Source organism: Grammomys surdaster, unplaced genomic scaffold, assembly GCF_004785775.1.
Source record: "Grammomys surdaster isolate TR1022 unplaced genomic scaffold, NIH_TR_1.0 126546, whole genome shotgun sequence".
Lineage (NCBI taxonomy): Eukaryota > Metazoa > Chordata > Mammalia > Rodentia > Muridae > Grammomys > Grammomys surdaster.
In genome coordinates, this window is record NW_021621338.1 from 1382781 (window position 1) to 1405786 (window position 23006).

At 41.3% G+C, this 23006-nt stretch overlaps 1 protein-coding gene across 6 annotated transcripts in view; it reads right to left on the reverse strand.

Annotated features, from left to right (window-relative positions):
* Positions 1 to 643: 643 nt before the first annotated feature.
* Positions 644 to 23006, reverse strand: part of Fn1 (fibronectin 1) — a 66455-nt gene continuing 44092 nt past the window's right edge. The window contains exons 28-45 of one of the 6 annotated variants that reach the window (XM_028760568.1): positions 22249 to 22365; positions 21105 to 21269; positions 20248 to 20403; positions 19323 to 19436; positions 18233 to 18502; positions 16881 to 17068; positions 15774 to 15861; positions 14839 to 15015; positions 14148 to 14237; positions 13762 to 13941; positions 12928 to 13017; positions 11854 to 11960; positions 10609 to 10747; positions 7576 to 7740; positions 5743 to 5868; positions 5219 to 5325; positions 1950 to 2063; positions 644 to 1405 (exon numbers count right to left, since the gene is read on the reverse strand). In XM_028760568.1, coding sequence (XP_028616401.1) covers positions 1334 to 1405; positions 1950 to 2063; positions 5219 to 5325; positions 5743 to 5868; positions 7576 to 7740; positions 10609 to 10747; positions 11854 to 11960; positions 12928 to 13017; positions 13762 to 13941; positions 14148 to 14237; positions 14839 to 15015; positions 15774 to 15861; positions 16881 to 17068; positions 18233 to 18502; positions 19323 to 19436; positions 20248 to 20403; positions 21105 to 21269; positions 22249 to 22365 — 2465 coding nt within the window. In that variant the 3' untranslated portion in view covers positions 644 to 1333. Of the gene's footprint in view, positions 1406 to 1949; positions 2064 to 5218; positions 5326 to 5742; positions 5869 to 7575; positions 7741 to 10608; positions 10748 to 11853; positions 12321 to 12927; positions 13018 to 13761; positions 13942 to 14147; positions 14238 to 14838; positions 15016 to 15773; positions 15862 to 16880; positions 17069 to 18232; positions 18503 to 19322; positions 19437 to 20247; positions 20404 to 21104; positions 21270 to 22248; positions 22366 to 23006 lie in introns of all 6 variants that reach the window. The other 5 variants (XM_028760567.1, XM_028760566.1, XM_028760565.1 and 2 more) reach the window with 5 other exon arrangements.

The window sequence follows — 23006 nt, forward strand, 5'->3', positions numbered from 1 at the left end:
GAGTTCAAATCCCAGTGTCTACCTCACAAGCACCTGTATCCAGCTCTAAAGGACCCAGCACCCTCTTCTGGCCTTCTGATCTTCATGGGCATCTGCACACACTTGTATGTACACACACACACACACACACACACACACACACTGAGAACAAATCTTACTTCCGGTTATACTTTTAAAAACTTGCTAGCTAGCCGGGCCGTGGTGGCTCACATCTTTAATTCCAGCACTTGGGAGGCAGAGGCAGTAGGATTTCTGAGTTCAAGGCCAGCCTGGTCTACAAAGTAAGTTCCAGGACAGCCAGGGCTACAGAAAAAACCTGTCTCGAAAAAAACAAAAACCAAAACAAACAAACAAAAACCTAAAAAAACAAAACAACAACAAAAACAGTGCTAGCTAGCAAGCTTAGAACACATTTGAATCCATTTAAATCTGGTAAGGCAATACCACAACCGAGGACACGAACTGACAAAAAGTATCAGTACTTCTGTAAGGCCAGGAAGGGGATCATGTGCAGAAACCACGCCCAGGCCAACACAATGGCTCTTCAAATGCTTGTTGAATTGAAAAGAAAAAGTACACTCATGAAGATGATGATTTTTCTTTCCAAATACATGATGTTGAAAAAACAGAAATGACCTCCACATCATAGAATGTAAATCTTTATTAAAACACTTGTCTTTCCACAGTAGTAAAGCGTTGGCATGTACATATAAAAATAATCACCAACCATAATTATACTGAATTCCTCTTATCAACTGCATACAAAGTGTCTTCAACACAATTTTTTCCGTATAAAAATACTGGGAAAAATTGATAAATAACAGGTAAGAGAAAGATATTTCTAGGCAATTTGAATTGTTGGGACAATGTGAGTCCTGTGGGGTGTTTGAACACACAGCCACAGGACATGCCTCCTGACAGTGCTGCAGGCCTGGTGGCAGAAGAAAGCAGAAGTGTCTGGGTAACTTTCCTGCTCAAGATCTTGGGAACTATCATTCAGTACGTTTCATCTTGGTTGGCTACCTGTGTTTTCCTATCCATCCCAGACCAAATCACAAGAACTTTTGATTCTCTTAAACAATACTGAGCAGTACTGAATACCCTGAAGCAGAGCAGGGCAACCAGCTGTCACCATTTAGGAGAGAAGTCTCAAAACATCCGGCAGGGTGATGCTTGGAGAAGCTAGCTGTACGTTGAGCAGAAGCTGAGAACTTGACTCCAGAGCAAAAGACTTAAGGGTGAAATGACCACTCGAAGATGGAGGGTCTGCTAACATCACTGGGGTGTGGATTGACCTTGGTAGAGAGACACTTGTTGGTTTGGGCTGGAAAGATTACTCTCTGGAATCGTCTCTGTCGGCCTGCACATCTAACGGCATGAAGCATTCAATGGGGCAATTTACATTCTGTCAAAATACAAGCAAAACAAGAATTAGTAGCAAATACTCTGAAAAACAAAAGTGTGTGTTGGGCGGAGGGGCTGGGGATGTATGATAGGTGTTTTATTAGAAAGGATAGCTATCTAGTTTCAAAAGACTAGCAATGTACTGAGCAACAGACAATGCTTAGGAATCTTGTAAATTATAATAAGTTATAATTCATTCATAAGACTTTGTATATATAAGGGGCCAGTAGTTAACTTCAATCATGCAGATGCTGTCCACCTTGTTCACGAGCCCGAAGCTCATTAATGAGGCTACAATGGCTGGCTAGACAGCCCCAGGGACACTCCCCCAACACCCCATTTCTACCTTCTCAGTGAAGGGATTATAAGCACTTGCCACAGCACCCAGCTTTTTTACATGGGTTCTGAGGACTGAACTAGGAACAAAAGACTTCTCTCCAAATAAAACTCATTTGGTTCACTCAAGAAAAGCATCTGTCCACCGACTCTATACTATGACCCTGACTGCAAGCAGGCAGAGGCATGGGGAATATGTGTACACTTACAGTGTTCGTTCTCTGATGATATCTCTGTGTATACTGGTTGTAGGTGTGGCCAGTAGAGCCATCGGGACTGGGTTCAGCAGCCCCGGGTCTGCGGCAGTTGTCACAGCGCCAACCCTGAGAGGAGAGACACAAAGTTAAATAGAGTTTCTGATAACCTGCAAATATCACAACTTAGAGCTTGAGTTAAAGAATTTCAGCTCTTGCCCACTGGCAGGATAACCAGTTAATCAGGAAGCTTCAATGATGCCTGTGTGCAGTTGTAACTTAGAATATATATTGGCTTATTAATCTGTTTACATATGCTTTTCTTTCTTCTGAAATATCTTCACTTTTTTTTTTCTCTACTCATCTTTGGCCCCAACTTCCTCCTTGGTAGGCTTTCTGCTCTAGGTGGAAGGTTTCTCACAGACCCTATGGCTCTGAACATGACTTGAGAGCCTGTGGACAAATTCCATCACTTTCTGGTAAAGGAACAAATCCACAGGAGAGGAATGCTTGAAGGAGGTAGAAAGGGCACAGTGGGCCCCAGGTAGAATTGGGTACCCGGCCATATTCTCTTTCCAGTCCCATCTGAAACCTCCCTAACCTATAGCCTTAGCTCTGGCCAGAGATGGGATGGGGTACAGGAAGACATCAGAGTGCACCTATGCTTCTTCCTGAGGTTTGCTAGGCACAAATTTGCTTTCTCATTGCTCCTGAGCTGGGAGGAGGGAAAACTGGAGCTGATGAGGCAAATGATGTCACCAAGCAGAAACCCTAGGGGAAATGGATACTAAGAAAGACATAAAAAGAGGGGCACTCTTGGGACAAAGTAGCCCTTAAAGTTCACAGACTGGGGGAGTTCAGGTAGCTAGCCATCTAATGAGACTACTAACGAGACTTTACAATTATATTTGAAAAAAAAATTAAGAAATAAGGCCACTGGGTAGTGGTGGCAGTAGAGGCAGGTGAGTTGAAGGCCAGGCTGGTCTACATAGCAAGTTCCAGGACAGGCAGGGCTACATATCAGAGAGACTCTGTCTCAAAAATAAATAAATTCTACAATCACTTTCTTACAGAATCATTTAAACATTTTTGACATTGTTTCCCCATTTAAGAGCCTATTTTCCATAAGGTCTGCTTACAGAAGCAATCAAGATCCTTTCGTATAAAACCCTAACAATCACCACCATAATGTTTCAGAACTTTAGAGGCAGGCATTACTCAAAGAGATTCATGTTCATAAGGAACAAGGAAGTACTAAAGAAAGACCAAAACCTACTTCCCAACAAAGTCACTCAACAAAGACCATGGTGACTGAGTTTTATGATCTGCTTCTATGTGTTTGTCTGAGAAAGAGACAGACAGACAGGGACTGACAGTTCACTCCATGAATAATGGATAAAATGAGATTGCTAATCCCATAGGCTGCCCCAGATCTAAGAAGGTTCTGATGATACACAGAATCTTTCTTGTGGCCACACTAATTGCCCATTTTTCTTTTAAAAACAGATGTATCATATGTTTTTATTTTATGTAATAAGTGCTTGCCTTCATGTACGTCTGTGCACCATGTGTGCCTGGTGCTCAAGGAAGCCAGATGAGGACATCAGTTCTTCTGGGACTGGATGTCATGGACCATGTGAAGAGAGAAACCAAGTCCAGGCCCCCAGTCCCTTAAGCACTAAGCCATCTCTCCAGGTCCTGGATTCATTTTTTAAAAGGCTATTTTCCATGACGCTACTTTAATCATTGGTGAATGCCAGTAGCATTAACTGGTAAACTTCACTGTGGGGGGTGGGGGCATTATTTCTTGTGCATCTTGTGCATTGGGGACCCTTTAAGGTCAAGCCCTTTATATAACAATTTAATTTCTAAAAAGTTAAGCAGTTATTTGCATATGTGTACATACACACATGTGCCCCAGCATATGTGGGGGTCAGGGGAAGACTTGTGGGACCTGCCCGATCTTTTACCTTCTTTGTTTGTTTTGTTTCTTGAGTCAAGGTTTCTCTGTGTAGCCCTGGGTATCCTGAACGTGCTCTGCCCTCAGAGATCTGCCTGCCTCTGACTCCTCAAAGTGCTGGGATTAAAGATGTGTGCCACCACATTTAAGTTAACAGTCATTTTGAGATTTCAATAATTGAAAGATGGAGTGGAAATTGTTGTTATATTGAAGAAGGGCATACATTAAAAATGACTGAGAATTAATGGCTTAAGTAATGACTTTCCCAGTCTTCCACAGTTCTCTTCCTCCTCAAATCTAATTCCTTACCAAAAGATTTCAGTGGAAGGGCTGCCTCACTGGGCCAGCTCTTCCTAGGCCAGGAAGTATGCTGTCTCTGCTTCCTTCCCTCCCCACTTGATAGCTATCCTAAACCCCAGGTGGTTGGTTTATGTTTCTCTTTTCGTCTATGAAGACTTCTTGCTGATTGCAGCCCATCCAGAACTGTATTAGTCAAATTCTCCTGTGATTAGCTTGGCTTGGCAGGGTATGCTAATTTACTGTCTCCAAGTATATCATTAAGAGCCTCGGCCACTCTTCCCTGTTTGTCTATTATTACTTAGCTCAGTATTAGAGTGATAATAAGGGAACTATTTTTAGATTGAGCAAGGGCTCAAAAATAGTGGCATTTTCTTAGATCACAGTATTCTTAAAAATGTGAGCAATACTGCCACTTAGATGCTAGTCCATCAGCACAGAGCTAGAAGCTTAGTGCTACACTTCAGGTGAGGACAAACAGGACAGCTTGAGAATTTTAGTCATGGGAGAAGGTGCTGAAGCTATTATCAACTGGGGAGGGATAGACCCATTGTGGTGGTTTGAATATACTTGGCCCATGGGAAGTGGCACTCCTTGTTGGAGTAGGTGTGGCCTTGTTGGAGGAAGTGAATCACTGTGGGGTGGGCTTTGAGGTCCTATGTTCAAGCTCTGCCCACTGCAGGAGAGAGCTTGTTCCTATCTGCTTGTGGAAGACAGTCTTTTCCTGGCCTTCAGATCAAGATGCAGAACACCTGTAGCTCCTTCTAGCGTATCATGTCTGCCTAGACACTGCCAAGTTTTCTGCCATGGTGATAATGGACTGAACCTCTGAAATTGTAAGCCAGCCCCAATTAAATGTTGTCCTTTATCAAAGTTACCTTGGCCAGGGTGTCTCTTCACAGCAATGACACCCTAACTAAGATACCCATCTTAGGGACTCTTCATAAGAGGCAAGGCCCACCTGTGCACACAGCACATCCATGTTGGAGCCTCCTCTGTGCATTATCTAAATGCCAACTACTCTTACCCGCTGGCCTCCGAAACATGTGCAGGAGCAAATGGCTCCGAGATATTCCTTCTGCCACTGTTCTCCTACATGGTAGGTCTTCCCGTCATCATAACATGTTGCTTCATCTGCATATGGGCACATATCAGAAATGGTTGTAAGACCAAGGACAATCATGTAGATTCAAGTTGATGCACCAGTCCTCAACCTGAACGAGCACAGGCCAAATCTCATCAACTTAGGTGACTCACAAGATGTTCCAAAGCCTTGGTACAGTAGACCAGATGGAAAGACTGAAGTCATATTTTAAAAACTGAGTCTATATAACGTTTCACTGCAGAGGACCAAAATGCTCAGGTTGTGAGAGTACTAAAATGCTCGGACAGGACATTCAGTCACAATTTACTTCTGAAGCAAGCTACTGACTTCCCAACCACGAGACTGACAAGCCCACCATGCCCATCCTATCCCATAAATGAGTGTTTTGGCTCAGTTAGGACCATGGGAGTAGTAAAGGTCTAGAAACCAATGCTAGGATGACGTACGGGGATCACACTTGAATTCTCCCTTTCCGTTCCCGAGACACGTGCAGCTCATCCGCTGGCCATTTTCACCCTGACGATCCCACTTCTCTCCAATCTTGTAATTCACACCGTTGTCATGGCACCATTCTGCAAGGTAGGAGCATCACAGGCAGAGAGTTACTCATGTTCTGACTCCCAGGATGGGCAGAACACTGGGACAGGACAGGAATCCATATGGAGTGGGAAGTCCAAGATCACATTTCCTATGATGAAGCATTTCTTCACCATAACATTTAATATTTTCCAGGCCAGTGTTAAGATTCAACACTACCACCAAAATCATTTCAGAGGACCAACCAGTGATTCATTTGGCTCCTTTTAAATTTTACAATTATGAAAAATTAAACTGGAAAATTAAAAAATATGTTTTGGGTTTACAGAGATCCTAGATACAAAACAGTTTAATTAAACATTAAAGAGAGGCCAGGCGTGGTTATGCACGCCTTCACTCCCAGCACTGTGGAGGGAGAGGAAGGCAATCTCTGAGTTTGAGGCCAGCCTGGTCTACAAACTGAGTGTACCACAGCCAGGGTTATTCAGAGAAACCCTGTCTCATAAAACAACGATAAAAATAAGCAAACAAGCAAACAGATTAAAGAGAGAACACTTGTTACCACCTGATTCATATAAATGAAAAACAAACAAAAATATAACAACCAACAAAATAACGACAAATGAGTGAATCAGGCTTGTACAAATAGATGAGTGCTGAGAAGTATCTAGTCACCTCGAGCTGTGTCTAACATCATATGTAAACTGCCTCTTAACCACTAAGATTTATGCTAAACAGAGCTCACTTACGACACTCTTACAGAGCAGTCGCTATTCCAGTTCAACAGTTCAGCCTTCCTTAAACCATAAGCAAATGTATACGGCAGTTATGACATTTTCAGCAAAGATCATTGAGTCAAAGGTTCACAGATAAAGTTATTGTATACTTCCACATTTGCAACCAAGCACAGACTTATAAAAAAACATGCAAACTTCAATGTAGTTCACTCTCTGAACTGAAAAACCACTTGGTCGATGCCAAATGGTATCCTTCCCATAAACTCCAGCATGGCGTACTGCCCACTGGGCTCTACACATATTGAAAACACTTTTTGATTTTAAATTTTCAATCTGGATTTTGCGATTTCATGTAAAAGTAAAGGAAAATGTTACAGAAAAAACTTTTGAGATCTGTTAAATATCATTCCATGAAATATAGGATCTATAATTGTCCATAAGCCTATGTCTATTACATAAGATTAACACATAAAAAGACACAAAAACCGCTAGAGCTAATAATAATTATACCTCTACAAACAAAGAATAAATGGTTATATATTCCAATACTAAAACTCTAGACATATTGATAATTCTTAGGGAAATTTTCACTAATAATTAAAAAAATTAACCTCTTTAAAATTTGAAATTCAAATATTTTCCAGTGAAAGTTGATCTTAACATTTTTTACATTTATTGATTTTCATGTGTGTGTGCATATGTGTCTACATAAGGGCATTAGTGTCCCACAGTGCATATGTAAAGGTCAACTACAAATATATTTTTGAGGAATAGTTGGATTAGTACACAACTCTTGAAATGCAGTCATATTCCACAAGTAAAATTTCCCATCATCCTTCTATGATGCAAAATGTTACTTTGAGTCAAACAGTATACTTCTGTTTGCATCATGTTTGGAAGAGCCCATGTCTGCCAAACATGCCTCCGTGGCCAACTAGTGCGAACGCATGGCATGAGACCAGAAGAGATGGAAGAGTAAGTGGATGGAGAATGCAAGCTACTCACTAGATGAATCGCATCTGAAATGACCACTGCCAAAGCCCAAGCACTGGCATGTGAGCTTAAAGCCAGAGTCAGACAACCGCTCCCATTCCTCTCCAATCGCGTAATGGGAAACCGTGTAAGGGTCAAAGCATGAGTCGTCTGTAGGTTGGTTCAGGCCTTCGTTGACTATTAAGAAAAGGAAGAGAAAGAAAAAACAGGAAAAGACATTTTATTGATGGTTATTGATGAAGAAACGGATGTACTGTATATTGTGACCTAATCTAGCACCACTAATAAGACAGATATTCTCATCAGCAACTTTGATGTAGCCAACGGGCACGTGCCACAGCAGGGTCAAAGAATATCTTCCTTCTGTTTCAAATAATTCTTGGGATATCTTTTTTTTTTTTTTTTTGGTTTTTGGTTTTTGGTTTTTGGAGACAAGATTTCTCTGTATATCTCTGGCTGTCCTGGAACTCACTCTGTAGACCAGTCTGGCCTTGAACTCAGTAATCCGCCTGCTTCTGCCTCCCAAGTGCTGGGATTAAAGGCGTGCACCACCACTGCCCTGGGATATCTGTTTCTCATGACATGAAACAAATCCTCAGACATTTTAACTAGCTAAGAATGTGGACAATGATGCTTCTCCAAGAGAACCGAGTATCGAGCAAATTAACATCTGTGTGCGTCCCTTTCCTCATCTATTATGGGATAGTAATATAAATACCCCCATTATTTGGGATCTTGTAAAGGCCACATGAAACCAAGAAATGAAAGCACTGGCCCATCATCATTATGCAGAAACTACTCACTAACTATTGTTAGCCAGCAATTAATAATTATTGTTAGATATCATGCTTTGCTATAGTAAAAGTCTTAACCTTTTAATATAATAACATTATAATGCAATCTTTACCTACATTGTAGCATTTCTTTTGCAAAATAGTTTGAAAATCTAGAATCTTATGGTTACTGTAAAACTAGATTCTTCAAGTAAGAGAAATCACCATGGTGCAGAAGACTTAGGAATAAGTAAAAAGGCCTCAGTGGACTTCAAGATTTCACCCCTCTGTTTTAGAAGTTTTTATTTTTAGAATTAAAAAAAATTAAAAATTGTTTTAAAAAACTAATCAAGGGCTGGAGAGATAGCTCAGTGGTTAAGACCAATGTTTGCTTTTCCAGAGAAACTAGCTTAAGTTCTCAGCACCCACATGGTGTCTCAAAGCTGTCTATAATAACTCTAGTCACAGGACTTTGGGTTGGATATATCTTCTGTGTTCCATGGGCACCAAGCATGCATATTGTGCAGACATACATACAGGTAAAACATCAATACCCATTTATAGCAAATAAATAAGATATAATTTGTATAAATAAAGTGCACACGGAGTTATTCTCTAAATATTAAATAAGCTAACTTACTATGACTTTAAATCTTATGTGTAGATAGCTTTTTTTAATAGTGGAAAAACTCAAAAGTGCAAATGCAATCAATATTTGAAATGCCTAATATTTTAAAAGCCATCATTCTGAAAGAACTAAAAAGTCTAAAATGTTTTGAAACCAAGAGGACCTGGTAAGTAAGGACACGAATGGACTCATGAGTTGGAAAGAGAACAAAGAGGCTGAAACTCTCATGGGGATTCACTGTTTTAAAGTATCTAAGAGTCTGTTCTAACATCATGGAGCCTGACTATGTAGCAGTTCCAGTCCAGCACACTATATACACACAGTATACTATACAGTAGGACTCTGTCTGAAACATACCCCTTCCCTTCAAGAAAACGTTGTGGAAAACCACAAAACCCCTATGCTTTTGAAAAAAAAAAAAAACTCTTTCAACTGGGATTTATGAGTGAAACCACAAAAGGCAAATGCTAATTACTGTGGATGGCACACAGGATCTGCCCACTTCTGCATTGCCACACGTGGCAACGTCTAAGTTTACAAGTGAACTGGCAGTCTTTTCTCAGAGGAAGGAGACTGAAAAGAAGTAAGTGGTCCTACCCAAGAGTCCTGCTCCCCAGAAGAAGTGGGAGTGAACCCTTACAGTGTAAGAAGACTCGGGATCCACAGTCTCAGTTAGTCCCTAACTCATGCTCCTTGGTGAATCTTTAGCTATTGCAACTTAAAAAGCCAAATGACACACCACTGGCTTCAAAAGATTTTTCAGAGGATACACAAAAGAGTCAAGGTCATTCAACCTTTATTACGATTTTTCAGGATTAACTATATTTAACCTTTATTAAAATGTTGTATGGCGGTTTTTCATCTTTATGAAGATTTTGCATGGGACACATTTAATCTTTACTAAGTTTGTATGATGGCCATTTAACCTTTATTAAGAGCTTGCATGTATATAACATGACATGTGTGTGTATGTGTGTGTGTGTGTGTGTGTGTGTGTGTGTGTGTGTTAAGACACATATAAAGGAGCTGGAGAGATGGTTCAGTAGTTAAGAGCACTGAGTAGCCCTACATGTTAATTACCAACCATCTATAACTCCAGTTCCAGAGGATCTGGCGCCCTCTTCTGGCCTCCATGGGTGCTGTATGCATATTGCACACATACATGCAGGCAAAACACCCACACACATAACATTAAAATAAGTACATCTAAAAAGAAGAAAATAAAGTATATAAAATAGAAATTTGGAATGGGGAGCTCTTTGGAAAGAAAGGGGCAATATTGGTATTGTTTTACATTAGGAACAAAACCTAATGCATCACTTAACATTGTCAAGGAGGACTATTTATGGGTATTCTATTTGGGTACAGGATGAGAGAATAGTAAAAGGTACCAAGAAACCACTGCCTCTATTAACTGGATCCTCAATAGGAAGGGCAAAATGTATTAGACTAAAATATTAATGTCCCTCCCAGGCTCGGCATCCTGTCAATCATACACATGTTGGTATTACATAAGGGGACATTTCTGACTGTTGTGTAGTCTTATTTTCCTAAGTTCAAAGACAACCAGGAACAATAGAGCAAGCCTTCTCTGAGATGATCCAGCAAGAAGCATATGCTAGAACAGGCCAGCAGTGTACCTACCAGTGTTGCCCACAGTAACAACCTCTTCCCGAACCTTGTGCCTCCTCTGGTTTTGCAGTGCCTCCACTATGATATTGTAGGTGACCCCTCTGGTAAGGCCAGTCAGAGTTGCACTGGTAGAAGTTCCAGGAACTTGGAACTATTCATCCAAAGCAGGGAGAAAGCATTACAATGAGAAATAGGCATTATCATTACAGTGATAACTTCCCTAGTCTATAAGTAATTCCCCACTCCCATTTAAAAATGACAAAGGGAGCAAACAGGTATACACAGCATTCCTACCCAGTCAAGATGAGATATTAAATGAGTGTAAAGAACCATCATTTTGGGGCTGGGGAGATGGATTGGTGGTTAAAAGCACTGACTGCTCTTCCAGAGGACCTGGGTTCAACTCCCAGCACCCACATGGCAGCTCACAATTGCCTGTAACTCCAGTTCCAGGACTTCTGACATCCTCAAACTGACATACATGCACTCAAAACACTAATGTACATAAAACATTATTAAAAGAATAATTTAAAAGAAAGAACCATTATTTCTGCTAGATTTTTTCTACCTAGGTGTTCCACAATTCCCAGAAACCCTCAGCTATACCAACCTCCTCTGAATCTTGTGGGCACTAGAACTCTTGGCAAAACCCCCTTCATAAATATGAGCACCACAGATGGACAGCATGTGCCATGCAAGTTGCCAACACAGTAGAACTTGGGTTTTCCTAAAATACTGGCACATCCCCAGACTGAAGTTTCTAAGCTAATAAATGTCCTGTGGTACAGTCAATTTTAAAATTTCTGCCACTTTCTAAAAATAATACAATAAAAATTGATTCTAGCACCTGTGGGACAAATTAAAGAAGAGAGTTTTGGAGAATCAATCTCTTATAACAGCTGGTACCCAAGCTTCACCTAGTCCTGACACATAACAGATAACGTGACTCTTCAAGGACAGACACCAAGGGTGGCATTTCAAACCTCATATAAATTACTTTTCCTTTTCTTCCTAAGATCATTGTTTTATCCATCTCACTAAGTAGTCTCCAGTGTATGACAATAATAAAAATAATTTTATTTTCTCTACTGAGTCAAGCTCAGTGAGGCTCTCTGAGTCACAATGAGAAAACAGTCAAACAACTCCCAACCAGAGTTATAGCATCTCTCCTGGGAGGCCAGACATCTGACATGAAGTTTTGGTTGCTTCTGGATGACACAGTTACATAGAGAGATACCTACAAGGGCTGTAATATACCTGTAAGGGCTCTTCGTCGGTGCCAACAGGTTGGCATGAAATGATGTACTCAGAACTCTCCTGGAATGGCGTCCAAGAGATGGTTGTCTGAGAGAGAGCTTCTTGTCCTGTAGAGGCATTTGGATTGAGCCCCGGAACATGAGGGTAGAGGTGGTAGTCTACGTCTCCCCTGGGAACATGACCGATTTGGACCTCCTCATCTACATTCGGCAGGTATGGTCTTGGCCTAAGCCTGACGGGGGTGGCCGCAGTGGGTGGCGTAGTCCGCCTAAAGCCATGTTCCTCAAAGATCATTTGTTGCCCAACACTGGGTTGTTGGTGGGTTGTGCCAGGAAGCTGAATACCATTTTCGGTGTCATACCCAGGGTTGGTGATGAAGGGGGTCTTTTGAACTGTGGAGGGAACATCCAAGATCTCTGGTCCATGAAGATTGGGGTGTGGTAGGGTAACCAGTTGGGGAAGCTCATCTAGCCAAGAGAGGTTAGAGCCAAAAAAGCAAAGCGCGTTAAGCTCAAAGAAGCAACCAATCACCGTCAATCCAGGCAACAACTTGATGTCAATCAACCCGATCAATGCTCCCAGACAACCAGCGGTTCTCAAATCACAAAACACTCTATAGAAGAAAATCTTGATTTTTTTTTTCTCACAGATTTCTTCATAGTTTAGATGGGGGAAAAATGTTAGTATAAATTCTCATACAGACAAAGCTTTGAACCGCTGAGCCCCACAGAAAGCCAACTCTGCTGCAATTAAGCCTTTGCAACTAATTGAAATAGTTGAAGTTCAGGAATCAAATAATAAATAAATCTGGACAAATCAGAAAGGTTTTACTCCCACCATTTAAAAGCTCCCCCCGACCTCCAATTCAAACTATCTGGTTTGAATTTCTGCAAGGTAAAAGAGGCTAAAGGTTATAGGAAAATAAATGAACCAGATATTTTTAGAGCATGTTAGGTGATTCCTGCCCAACAGTACAATATATAAGCCATTCTGCTAGGGAAAAAAACCCATGAGAGATGTGTCAAAACGTAGAGAACTTCACCCTGCAAACCAACCACTGTTATGAGTCTTTACCTGTCTTTTTCCTCCCAATCAAGGGTTCACTCTTCTGATTGTTCTTCAAGGCAATGACGTAGATGGTGTACTCGGTTCCTGGCTCTAGACCTGATGAGAAACACAGCCATTTTGTTACGTTGGCAGGCATGGCCAGTTATCGGCTCAGCAGAGGCTACTGGGGAGTAAGCATTCCTCTCGGCTGTCTGTGAAGTCTTAAGGGGGAGATCAGCTTCACTTCTTGTTCACCTACACTGCGCACCCAAAGGCCGGTCGGCCAGTTTATCATCTTACAACCTCAGCTGACACTTGAATGAGCAGTTTCCTGGTAGACTTTCTAGAGGATTCTTTCAGCCTATAGATAAACTATGCAGTAGTCTGCCAGTGGAACATATACATTTGGGAGAGATTGTCAGAGACTTCAGACTTCTATTTAGACCTAATCATGGACAGCTGTCAGTGACAGAGCAAAAGTTAGGAAGTCTCCTGCTTAAGCCTTCCCATATCAGACTCTTTATTTTCTTGTTCCATAAATGCAACAAAGAAGCTGTGATCTCCTTATACTTCTGTGTTTTAGGGACTTCAACATCCAGGAGATACTATATATACAATTTATCTTATTTGGGAGGAGGGTGGCAAAAATAATGAAGAATTTACATCAGAGGGTCGTACATCATAGCTGTGTCATATGACAGCACTGAAATTACATGCTCAGTCACTCATACCTCTTGAGAACACTACTGTCCCTAAAACGAACATCTAGAGTCTGGGCACCTCATTCTCACGAAATAGCATCAAAGACACAATTGGGGAGTATTATAGATTTGGGGTATCTATGATTAAGGGAAGCAATACCAGTGATGGTGGCCTCTGTGACACCGGGGCGGGGCCGAGGGACCACTTCTCTGGGAGGGGATCCAGGCTTCTCATACTTGATAATGTAGCCAGTAATCCTGGCACGAGGTGCCTGCCATGATACCAGCAAGGAGTTGGGTGTGGTGGTCAGGAACCGCAGGTTGGAGGGCGCATCAATGGCTGAAAGGCAAGCAAAGAGACACCTTAGAAAGTGAATGGCCATGAAACTAATCTTACAGTTGTGCCTAGCAAACAGAGGAGGAAGAGAACCCGAGAGTCTCGGGAGCTAGAACATGGAAATTCCAGCTCCCTGGCTGTTTCTAAAGTTTACACGGCTGATTACAATATGCACCAGTTGACATTTCCTCCACAGAAAGCGTAGTTACCAGTGGAGGCATCGATGATCACAGGAGAGCTTCGGGCATTGTCGTTCAGCGTGTACAGGTGGATCTTGTAGTCAGTGCCCGGCTGTAAACCTGGAAGTTGAAAAGACACACCTTTCTAATCCATTCTTACTCCACACGGAGTTCTCATGCTTGCCGACAATTGCCTTGACTCCTGTACCATGCCAGAAACAGTTCACAGGGGAAGCGTAAAGTGCTTCATGGTGTGGACAGGTCACTATTAACGAGAAGCCCATTTTAAAAGCTCACGCATGTCCTGATACTGAATCATCTCTGATTACAGCTTCCATCTTTATTATATGTAGTGCTGTTTGTAAGTATAAATTTCATTATGCTTTTAAAAACCTGGGCATGCTAATGCTAAGAACTATATGTTACTATTTTATATCTTTATGTTCTCTGTATTAACTTTTTTTTAAAAAATAGGGTTTCACTATGTCTGGTCTCAAACTCACATCCCCCTGCCTCAGACTCCTGCATATGACTTATAGGTATGCAGGTTTTCATTAAACAATAATGAACATTTTATGAAACAATGAATTGTGTGAATGAGATTTATAGGTCAAACAAAAGTCAACAGGATCGTGGAATGGTGATGACATTCTTAATACTAGACCCAGAATATCTAACAAGCCAGTCTATCCTGCAGGGGCATACACAGGCGTGCACTGACCTGTAATAGTATAGCTTCTGACATCCGGGCTGATGGTCCTCTGAACTGGGGTCTGGCCATTGGCTGGGATGGCATCGACTTGGAAGCCAGTGATTGTCTCCGTCTTTGTTCTCCAGCTAATAGTGATGGTGGTCTCTGTAGCGTCTGTCACACGGGCCCTTCTTGGAGGGCTGACATCTGCATAGAAGCAGAGCTAGAGATTAATGCATGTTTGGCTCATGTATGTAAGGTTCTGATATTTTAAAATGAGCCCTCATTACACAAATACATCCACTTCAGGAAATACACCGTCTAATAATGTGTAGGTTACGCCCTTTGACATCAGAAAGATAGGTTAACGGTACTGAGGAAATAGGAAAATGTTCATTCTCAGGACTTTCCTTTGAAGAGATGGAAAAGCTTTCTAAATACTATCAGTAGCTCCCAGGGCTGACACTGTAGTGTCTAGAAATATGTCAAACAAGAGTCACAATGATTGATATGTGAGAATGTACGGTAGGAATTATAATATAGACAATTAGTAATAATGTATAGGTGACTAGTGTTCTGTCATTTCTATAAGGCTTCACATGTTAATCATTCTATAGGTGATTAAGCATCAATAGACTAGACCATAGACCTAATTTAGCCTTGTATTTCCTGTGGCAGAAGCCAGTTCATCTTTCCCACACTGAACTCTATGAATACTGACCCTCACCAGTACAGCGTAAACCAGCTGTGAGTTCTAACCCATCGGCACCAACACAACACAGGGAAGTGATTCCATTTTTGATTCAGTGGGCCATTTTCTGGATGGCATACAAAGTGGGTTCCCGAAACGATAAGCTATTCTATGAATTTCCAAATTCTATGGTTAAGTCAGTGGTTTAATTTAAAGATCTTTCATTTTCACTTACACTCAGGGTCTGTCAGTATTAAAACATCGGACTACTCACTCTCCAGAGTTGTGACAACTCCCTGAGCTGGTCTGCTTGTCAGTGTGTCCTTGAGAGCATAGACACTGACTTCATACTTGGTGGCCACCTGGAAAGAAGGATATGAGAAGCTTTGGCAATGGTGTTGCATGAAGCCTGGAGTCCTACCAAAGCATTAGAGAAATGCAGTGATTATAAAAGTCCATCTGTATACCCAGCAAACCCCAACACTTCTGGTTCCCAGAGCAACCTCACTTTTACCTGTGATTGACAACACATTTAAATTAAGTGAATTTTAAAATGTTCTCAGGGGTTAAGACCAAGCAATCCACAAGTGGTAGTAAGAATAAGAAAAAACAATCAGTATTAGTTTATTTTTTCTTTTGCCTTTATGATCTGACAGGTGTAAATCATGTTTTGCTTTTTTCTGATCACAGAAAAGCAAGAGAAAGTTTCTATTCTGTCTCTGACCTCACTTCTGCTGCCTCCCTTGGAACTGGTCTTGTGTTAAGATGTGCATTAAGCCCTTATAGGGATCCTAGCTAATTTCTGCATGCCTAGAAAGAGTTTTAAATATTATTTCCTTGCTTGTTTGAGGCAGGGTTTTTTTTTTTTTTGAAGGCTGTCCTAGAACTCGCTCCGTAGACCAGGCTGGCCTCGAACTCAAGAGATCCACCACTTATTATGTATGCCTCCTTGGATTAAAGTATACCTGGCTGATTTTCAAATGTTTTAATGAGGGTAGTGCCACGTTACATTGGTACTAACTGGAGAATGCTTCTTGCCAAGGAAACACCACTCATACATAACAACCATAAACTAAGTCAGAGTGGATATAGAAATTGCTCCCCACAGAATACCAATTTTAAAAAACAAAAAAAGCAGAATATTTCTGTCAAAGACCTGCATGAAATCCAAAGCTATTTACACCATTCTAATCCAATAGTCATCTTAGTTTCTCTAGAAAATCCTAGGTCAACATAAAAGAATTCTATTCTTTTATGAATAGAATGACAAGCTTATTTGATGGTGGAAGGAAAGCACATTAGGTTCACTATGAGATTGCTCCTGATAAACGCTATGGAATGACCTACTTCCTTGCTCCACAGATGGACGCTCACTTCTTACCATGAGCCCTGATACAATCACTGATGAGCTGTCTGGAGAAAGGTTGATTTCTTTCATTGGTCCTGTCTTCTCCTTCGGGGTCACCCGCACTCGGTAGCCAGTGAGCTGAACATTGGGCGCTATCCACTGAGCAGTCAAGCTGGTGGGTGTCACCTGAGTGAACTTCAGATTGGTTGGCGCAGGAATGGCTGTCAGGATGGTCATTGGTTAAAAGGTTATCTTATAGGGAACGAGGAAAAGGGAAATAAAGCAAAATTTAAAAAGGAGAATGGATTGTTCTTGTAGGGACTGGTGGACTCCCTGGCCCAGCAGAGAGTCAGCCCAAACAAGTAATAAAAATGGAGACACCAGACGAGTGTTTTATACTGGCAATTCTCTGAACCACTGGAAACACCTGGGTAAATGCCAGGACTCCAGGAGACTTCGGGTCTTATCCCTCTACCCCTTTAGAAATCAAGAGTTGAATTCCCTTATTAGTCATTAGAAATGATTTTTTTTTTCATTTGTATGAAAAAGATGAGTAATGGCCCCCTTTTTCTATATATATTATCTTTGTATGGGAAACCATTTCACAGAGTATTCCATCCAAGAGATAGAATTGGTTTTATTGCCTCTTGCATTTGGATCCCACGGCAGATATCACTGCGAAATTTGAAGTATTCTCTGCGGCGCAGCATAAGAAGAAAATTGGTTCACAATAGAGGCAAGAAAGAGAAGCAGAGAGCAGTAACACAGACTGTCACCTCTATATGCTTTGAGCATTCCAACCATGCTCCAGAAGGAAAGCACGAGAGGATAAAGGACTGTAGGAAGCATTTGTCCTAATGGCTCTGCCCTGTGCATCTGGATCATAATCCTTTAAGCAAATGAAGGCCCAGCGCAGGATAACTAGCCAGGGGAGATCTTACCCATGTGTTTGTTCTTTGATCATGTTGCAAGAAAATGCCTGGCTTAGGGTCAATTCTCAGAGTAAGTTCTATGATTCTAGACTTCTTTCCTTCATGTGTGGAGAGGAAGGGTCACCAACAGAGGTGTGTCACTTAGGAAATAATCCACAATTTAGTATCTTCAAATGTCTTGCTTTATAATCTTTAAATATACATATTTAATATATTTGTACATATATGCTTAGCTACTTTAAATTTCTCGTTATTAGACTTAGGTTTACTAAGTATCACCTGACTTTCACTGTTTGCTTCCACTCCTCGTTAAAGAGGGCCCTTTCTAAGACCTTGAGGGCATTTTTCTACTCTCCCTTAGGTGGGAATCAAGAGCCCAGTAAAAGTATAACGTCAGCAAGGCATAAAGCCACTGCTCCCATAAGCACCCAGGCGGTGCGGTTAACGATATACCTGTGGACTGGATTCCAATCAGGGGCTGGCTCTCCATATCATCGTGCAAGGCAACCACACTGACTGTGTACTCAGAACCCGGCCTGAGGCCTTGCAGCTCTGCAGTGTCGTCTTCACCATCAGGTGCAGGGAAAAGCTCATGGATTCCATCCTCAGGGCTCGAGTAGGTCACCCTGTACCTGGAAACTTGCCCCTGTGGGCTTTCCCAAGCAATTTTGATGGAATCGACATCCACGTCAGTGAATGCCAGTCCTTTAGGGCGATCAATGTCTGTTAGGCAAATTAATGGTAAGAGGTTATGTGAAAAGCAAGTTGTGAAACAAGCAGATTTTTATACCATGCAGAGCAGTTCTGCGGATACCATTTTCTTTGATGAATTAAATTCCAATTATCACACTATTAAAACAGAAAGTTACTTCACATTTGCTTAAAAGGGTTTTTCATTTTTTTTTTTTGAGGCTTAGCGTATGCAGTGTCACGTTACTTATTAAAACAAGGTGTGTGTGAGCTACGTAGACACCCCGGAAAAAAAAATCTCCACAAAGGAAATTTATTTGTATCAATTTAAAGATATTCTAGATTTGATTCTGTAATGTGATGTTAGTCTCAAGGACCTGGATTTTCTATATCTTGGAAATGGTAAAGTTGATTTTTCAAGCCTTAAATTCATCTTAGATTCTTTTTTCCCCCTCTATTAAGTCTTTATATTAAAAGGCTGAGCCAGCCACAGCTCTTCAAACATAAGCACTTCTTGGGGCATACTACAGTCAACGGTACCATCCAGTCATAGAAAAAGTAGGTCCTGGAGAAATAGTTCATAGACTTGCTAAAAGCAAATAAGATTTTGCTGAGGCTATTGAAGCGAAGGAGGCGATTCAAAGCACGGCAGACACTACAGTGATTTTTCCTGCAAGCTCGCTGTGGCACCAAGAAGAAAAAAATGTTGGCCAAGGACTCATCTTAAGATATGAGCCAGCTGACACATTGTCTTTCCCTGTATACAACAGCACGAGATGTGCAGGGGGGATGGGAGGGACACATCAGGACACCCGAGAACAATACGACTTTGGAAGTAGAATTGGTTACGTACTGGTTACTGCAGTTTGAACCAGAGGCTGGCTTTCTCCATTCCGGTTCTGAGCATAGACACTAACCACATACTCCACTGTGGGTTGCAAACCTTCAATGGTCATTTCTGTTTGATCTGAAAAGGAAGGAGAGGCAATTGCAGGTCTATAGAGCCACCCGAGCCACCCGAGCCACCCCTAAGAGCTCAATGAAAAGCAGGTGCTGAGCCTATGATTTTCATTTGCAGAATAATCATTAAACATCCATTTCACTTGGGAGAATCAGATGCCTGTTTCCTCTCAGGAAAAATGACAAAATTGGGGACGGGGAGCACAGCTTAGATGTTAGAATGCTGTTCCCATAAACAAACCCAGGCTTCAATACCCAGCAGCACAGTAAACTGTATGTCTATAGTACTAGCACTTAGGAGGTACAGACAGGAAGATCAGAAGTTAACATCATCCTTGCCTACGTAGTACAGTCAAGGCCAGCACAGATGTCATGAGATCCTGTCTCAAAAAAAATATTTAGCATACCGCAGTAAAATCACATTCAAGAATAAGCTTTACAACTTAACATGATGCCCCCCAAATTGATGAAGCTATTCTTGAAAAGAAGAAATTAAATTGATCTTAAGAAACTGCCTTGAGACCATAGATCTTGCAAGCCATTTTATATAATAAGAACATCTGATCTAGAAGGATCTACAACATCAGTACAGCCTTCTCTTCCTAGTGACTAAGGATTTAAATAGTCCATATTACACAAGACAGTATAAAGAAAATAAGACCTGAAATACATGAACACTAACTTGTCCAGTGAACTGAGCTGGCAATAGTCCCGTGAATAGGAGCACCGGACACACACCACATAGGACACTCCAAATGGGAACTTCTGAGCTCCTACCATGTTTATCTTGCTAGGTGTGACATGCTGGTTCTTCTTACCTGGACTGGCAGTTTTAGTTTTTGATGGTCCTAGGCCATTTTTGGGAGTGGTGGTCACTCTGTAACCCGTCACAGGAGAACTTGAAGGCAGCCACCTGACACTAATGCTGTTGTCCTGGACATCGGTCACCTGCATCTGGGATGGCTTGTCAATTTCTGTAAGTACAAAAGAACGCAGTGACGTCCCAGTCCTTGGGGGCAGAACTGGATAAGCCCTGGCCTTTAGATCTAGTGTGTATGCAGATGATCTTTTGCTTCTATTAATGTATTGCAGGTAGTTCTTTTGACAAGAATAAAGGGGTTAGCTTGAAGAAGGGAAGCCATGCATCCAGACACTATTACAACTATTTGCAACCTGATTCTTTCATTCCACAAACAAAGCACTACATCTCAGGCAGGCTTTTGTCTCCTAATCAGTCGACCCATCCAGTCATTTTCTACATGCCCCCTATGTCTATTGCAGATACATGGCTGTAGCAGTTTCAATCACAGACAAAAATGTCTGCTCTTGAGGTCTTCTTTGTACATTTGTCTCAAGATTCTGTTACTTGTAGGTGCTGTTAGCTACAGGCTTTTGTTTTATTAAGAAAAATAAATCAGGGTCAAGGATGTAGTTCAGTGATACAGCACTTGATATATATGTATATATATACACACACACACACACACATACACACACACACACACATATATATATATACATATATATACATATATATGAGATGCTGTTTTTGATCGCTGGCATCACACAAAACTAAAGAAAAATCAATTGCACAGTGAAGAAAATACCTTGGATGAATACGGGGATAACCATCTTTATAAATAACCCTGTGTTACCCCAGAAGAGAAACCGGTACCTGTTTGATAATTGATGGAAACTGGCCTGCTGCTTGCTGGACTGTCCCCACGGCCAGTGACAGCATACAGGGTGATGGTGTAGTCTGCTCCTGGTTTAATGTTGTTGATGGTTGCTGTGGACTTGCTTCCGGGCACAGTGAACTCCTGGACAGGGCTATTTCCTCCTGTACGAAAGGAGTTAGCAGAGAATTTGAGGAGCCAGGAGTTACTCCAGTATTATTAACACACTGAAAGCAGTATGTAAATCACTGCAGCGTGCAGGCTCCCTCATAAGGAGTGGCTGCTTTAACTCAGCCTCAACAGCCAAGTATATTGATGTGAGTAGTAAGCCCTGATAAGTATATAAAACCAGGAGACCTCTCGAGCTAATGTCATTTTAACATCCCTGGGTTAAAATGTCACTGAGTTGCAGATTAACAGGCAAAAGGGGAAGAAATCCCCAGGAATGAGCTCCCTATTTGATAATAAAATACCAAGTAGTCAGCCCTAAAATCGTCCATATACGCAATACTAAACAGACTCGGGAGGCTGTATTTATACATATTTGTTGGATGTGCATGCACTCTGTGTGTGTGTGTGTGTGTGTGTGTGTGTGTGTGTGTGTGTAATGGTAAGACAAAGAGGCCAAGAAATTGGGAAGGAGTGGTGGGAGAAGGGCGTGGGACAGTTTGGAAAAGGAAAGGGAAAGAGGAAATGATGTAATTATATTTTAATTATTTTAAATTAAATAGAAAAAGGGGATAAAAATGTGGCTTACTGAACCTAAAATGGAATGAAGGACATTAGCAGAACTTGTTAAATACAGAATTTGTGTGTTAACAGAATTTGTTAAATACAGAGAACAATGAAAAGCAAAAATAGTTGAGAATTACCAATGATAATATTTGTGAATATATGAACTTTTTTTCTCAAAGTTCTGCTTCCCACCCTAGCTGCAGTGTATAAACAACATTTAAACCTCATTTTATAATCAACTAAACATAGCTCCCATGCATTTTTGGATAGAAAAAAAAAAAAGAGAGAGATTTTCTAAATGGGCCTGCTAGCATTTCTAGCATTTACTGCTCTACCCACGGTTAGATTTCCAAGTTACCCACCCAGACCCTGATCCCCTAGGAGGGAACTGACCCACAATGAACAGACCTGTCTCTCCGTAGGTGATTCTGTAATAGCGCACAGAGACAGCAGGGGGTTCCCAACTGATGAGCAGGCTGGTGGGAGTGGAAGCGATGACCTCCAGATCTCTCGGAATATCAGAAACTAGAAAAATCACAGAGATATTTCACATCCATAACTTCCAAAGAAAGCTCAGATTCACTCATTGTCTTTTCCTAGATAACTGTTACATTTCCTTCATTTAAAAAAAAAAATCTAAATGCAACACTGAATTAGCAGAATTAAAATCTATGGAGAGGTCAAGGGGAGGGGCTAGGGAAATCATTCAAATTGTGAATTCTTTTTCCTCACAATTTTCTTTGGAAAATAATTTAAATCACAGAAGTTATAAAAACTACAGTGGCCCTCACTCATGCACTTTTTTTTTCTTTTTTCTTTTGCTTTTTTTGAGATAGGCTTTCTCTGTGTTAACAGCCCTGTCTGTCCTGGAACTCGCTTTGTAGACCAAGCTGGCCTGGAACTCAGAGATCCCACCTTTACACCGTTAACCATGTGCTATTTGGAAACAGTGGTCATACACACCTCTATTCATAGCTAAGCTACAGATTGTCCTAATAACAGGTCTCCCAAACATTGTCACTGAAAATATATCTGTGCTTAAAGACAAAATCTAGGGCTTGACTCACGCCACACCAAGCACTCCACCACTACGCTACATCCATAGCTCCCCATTAAAAAACCTTTTATTTATTTTGAGACAAGGCCTCATTGAATTGTACAGGCTA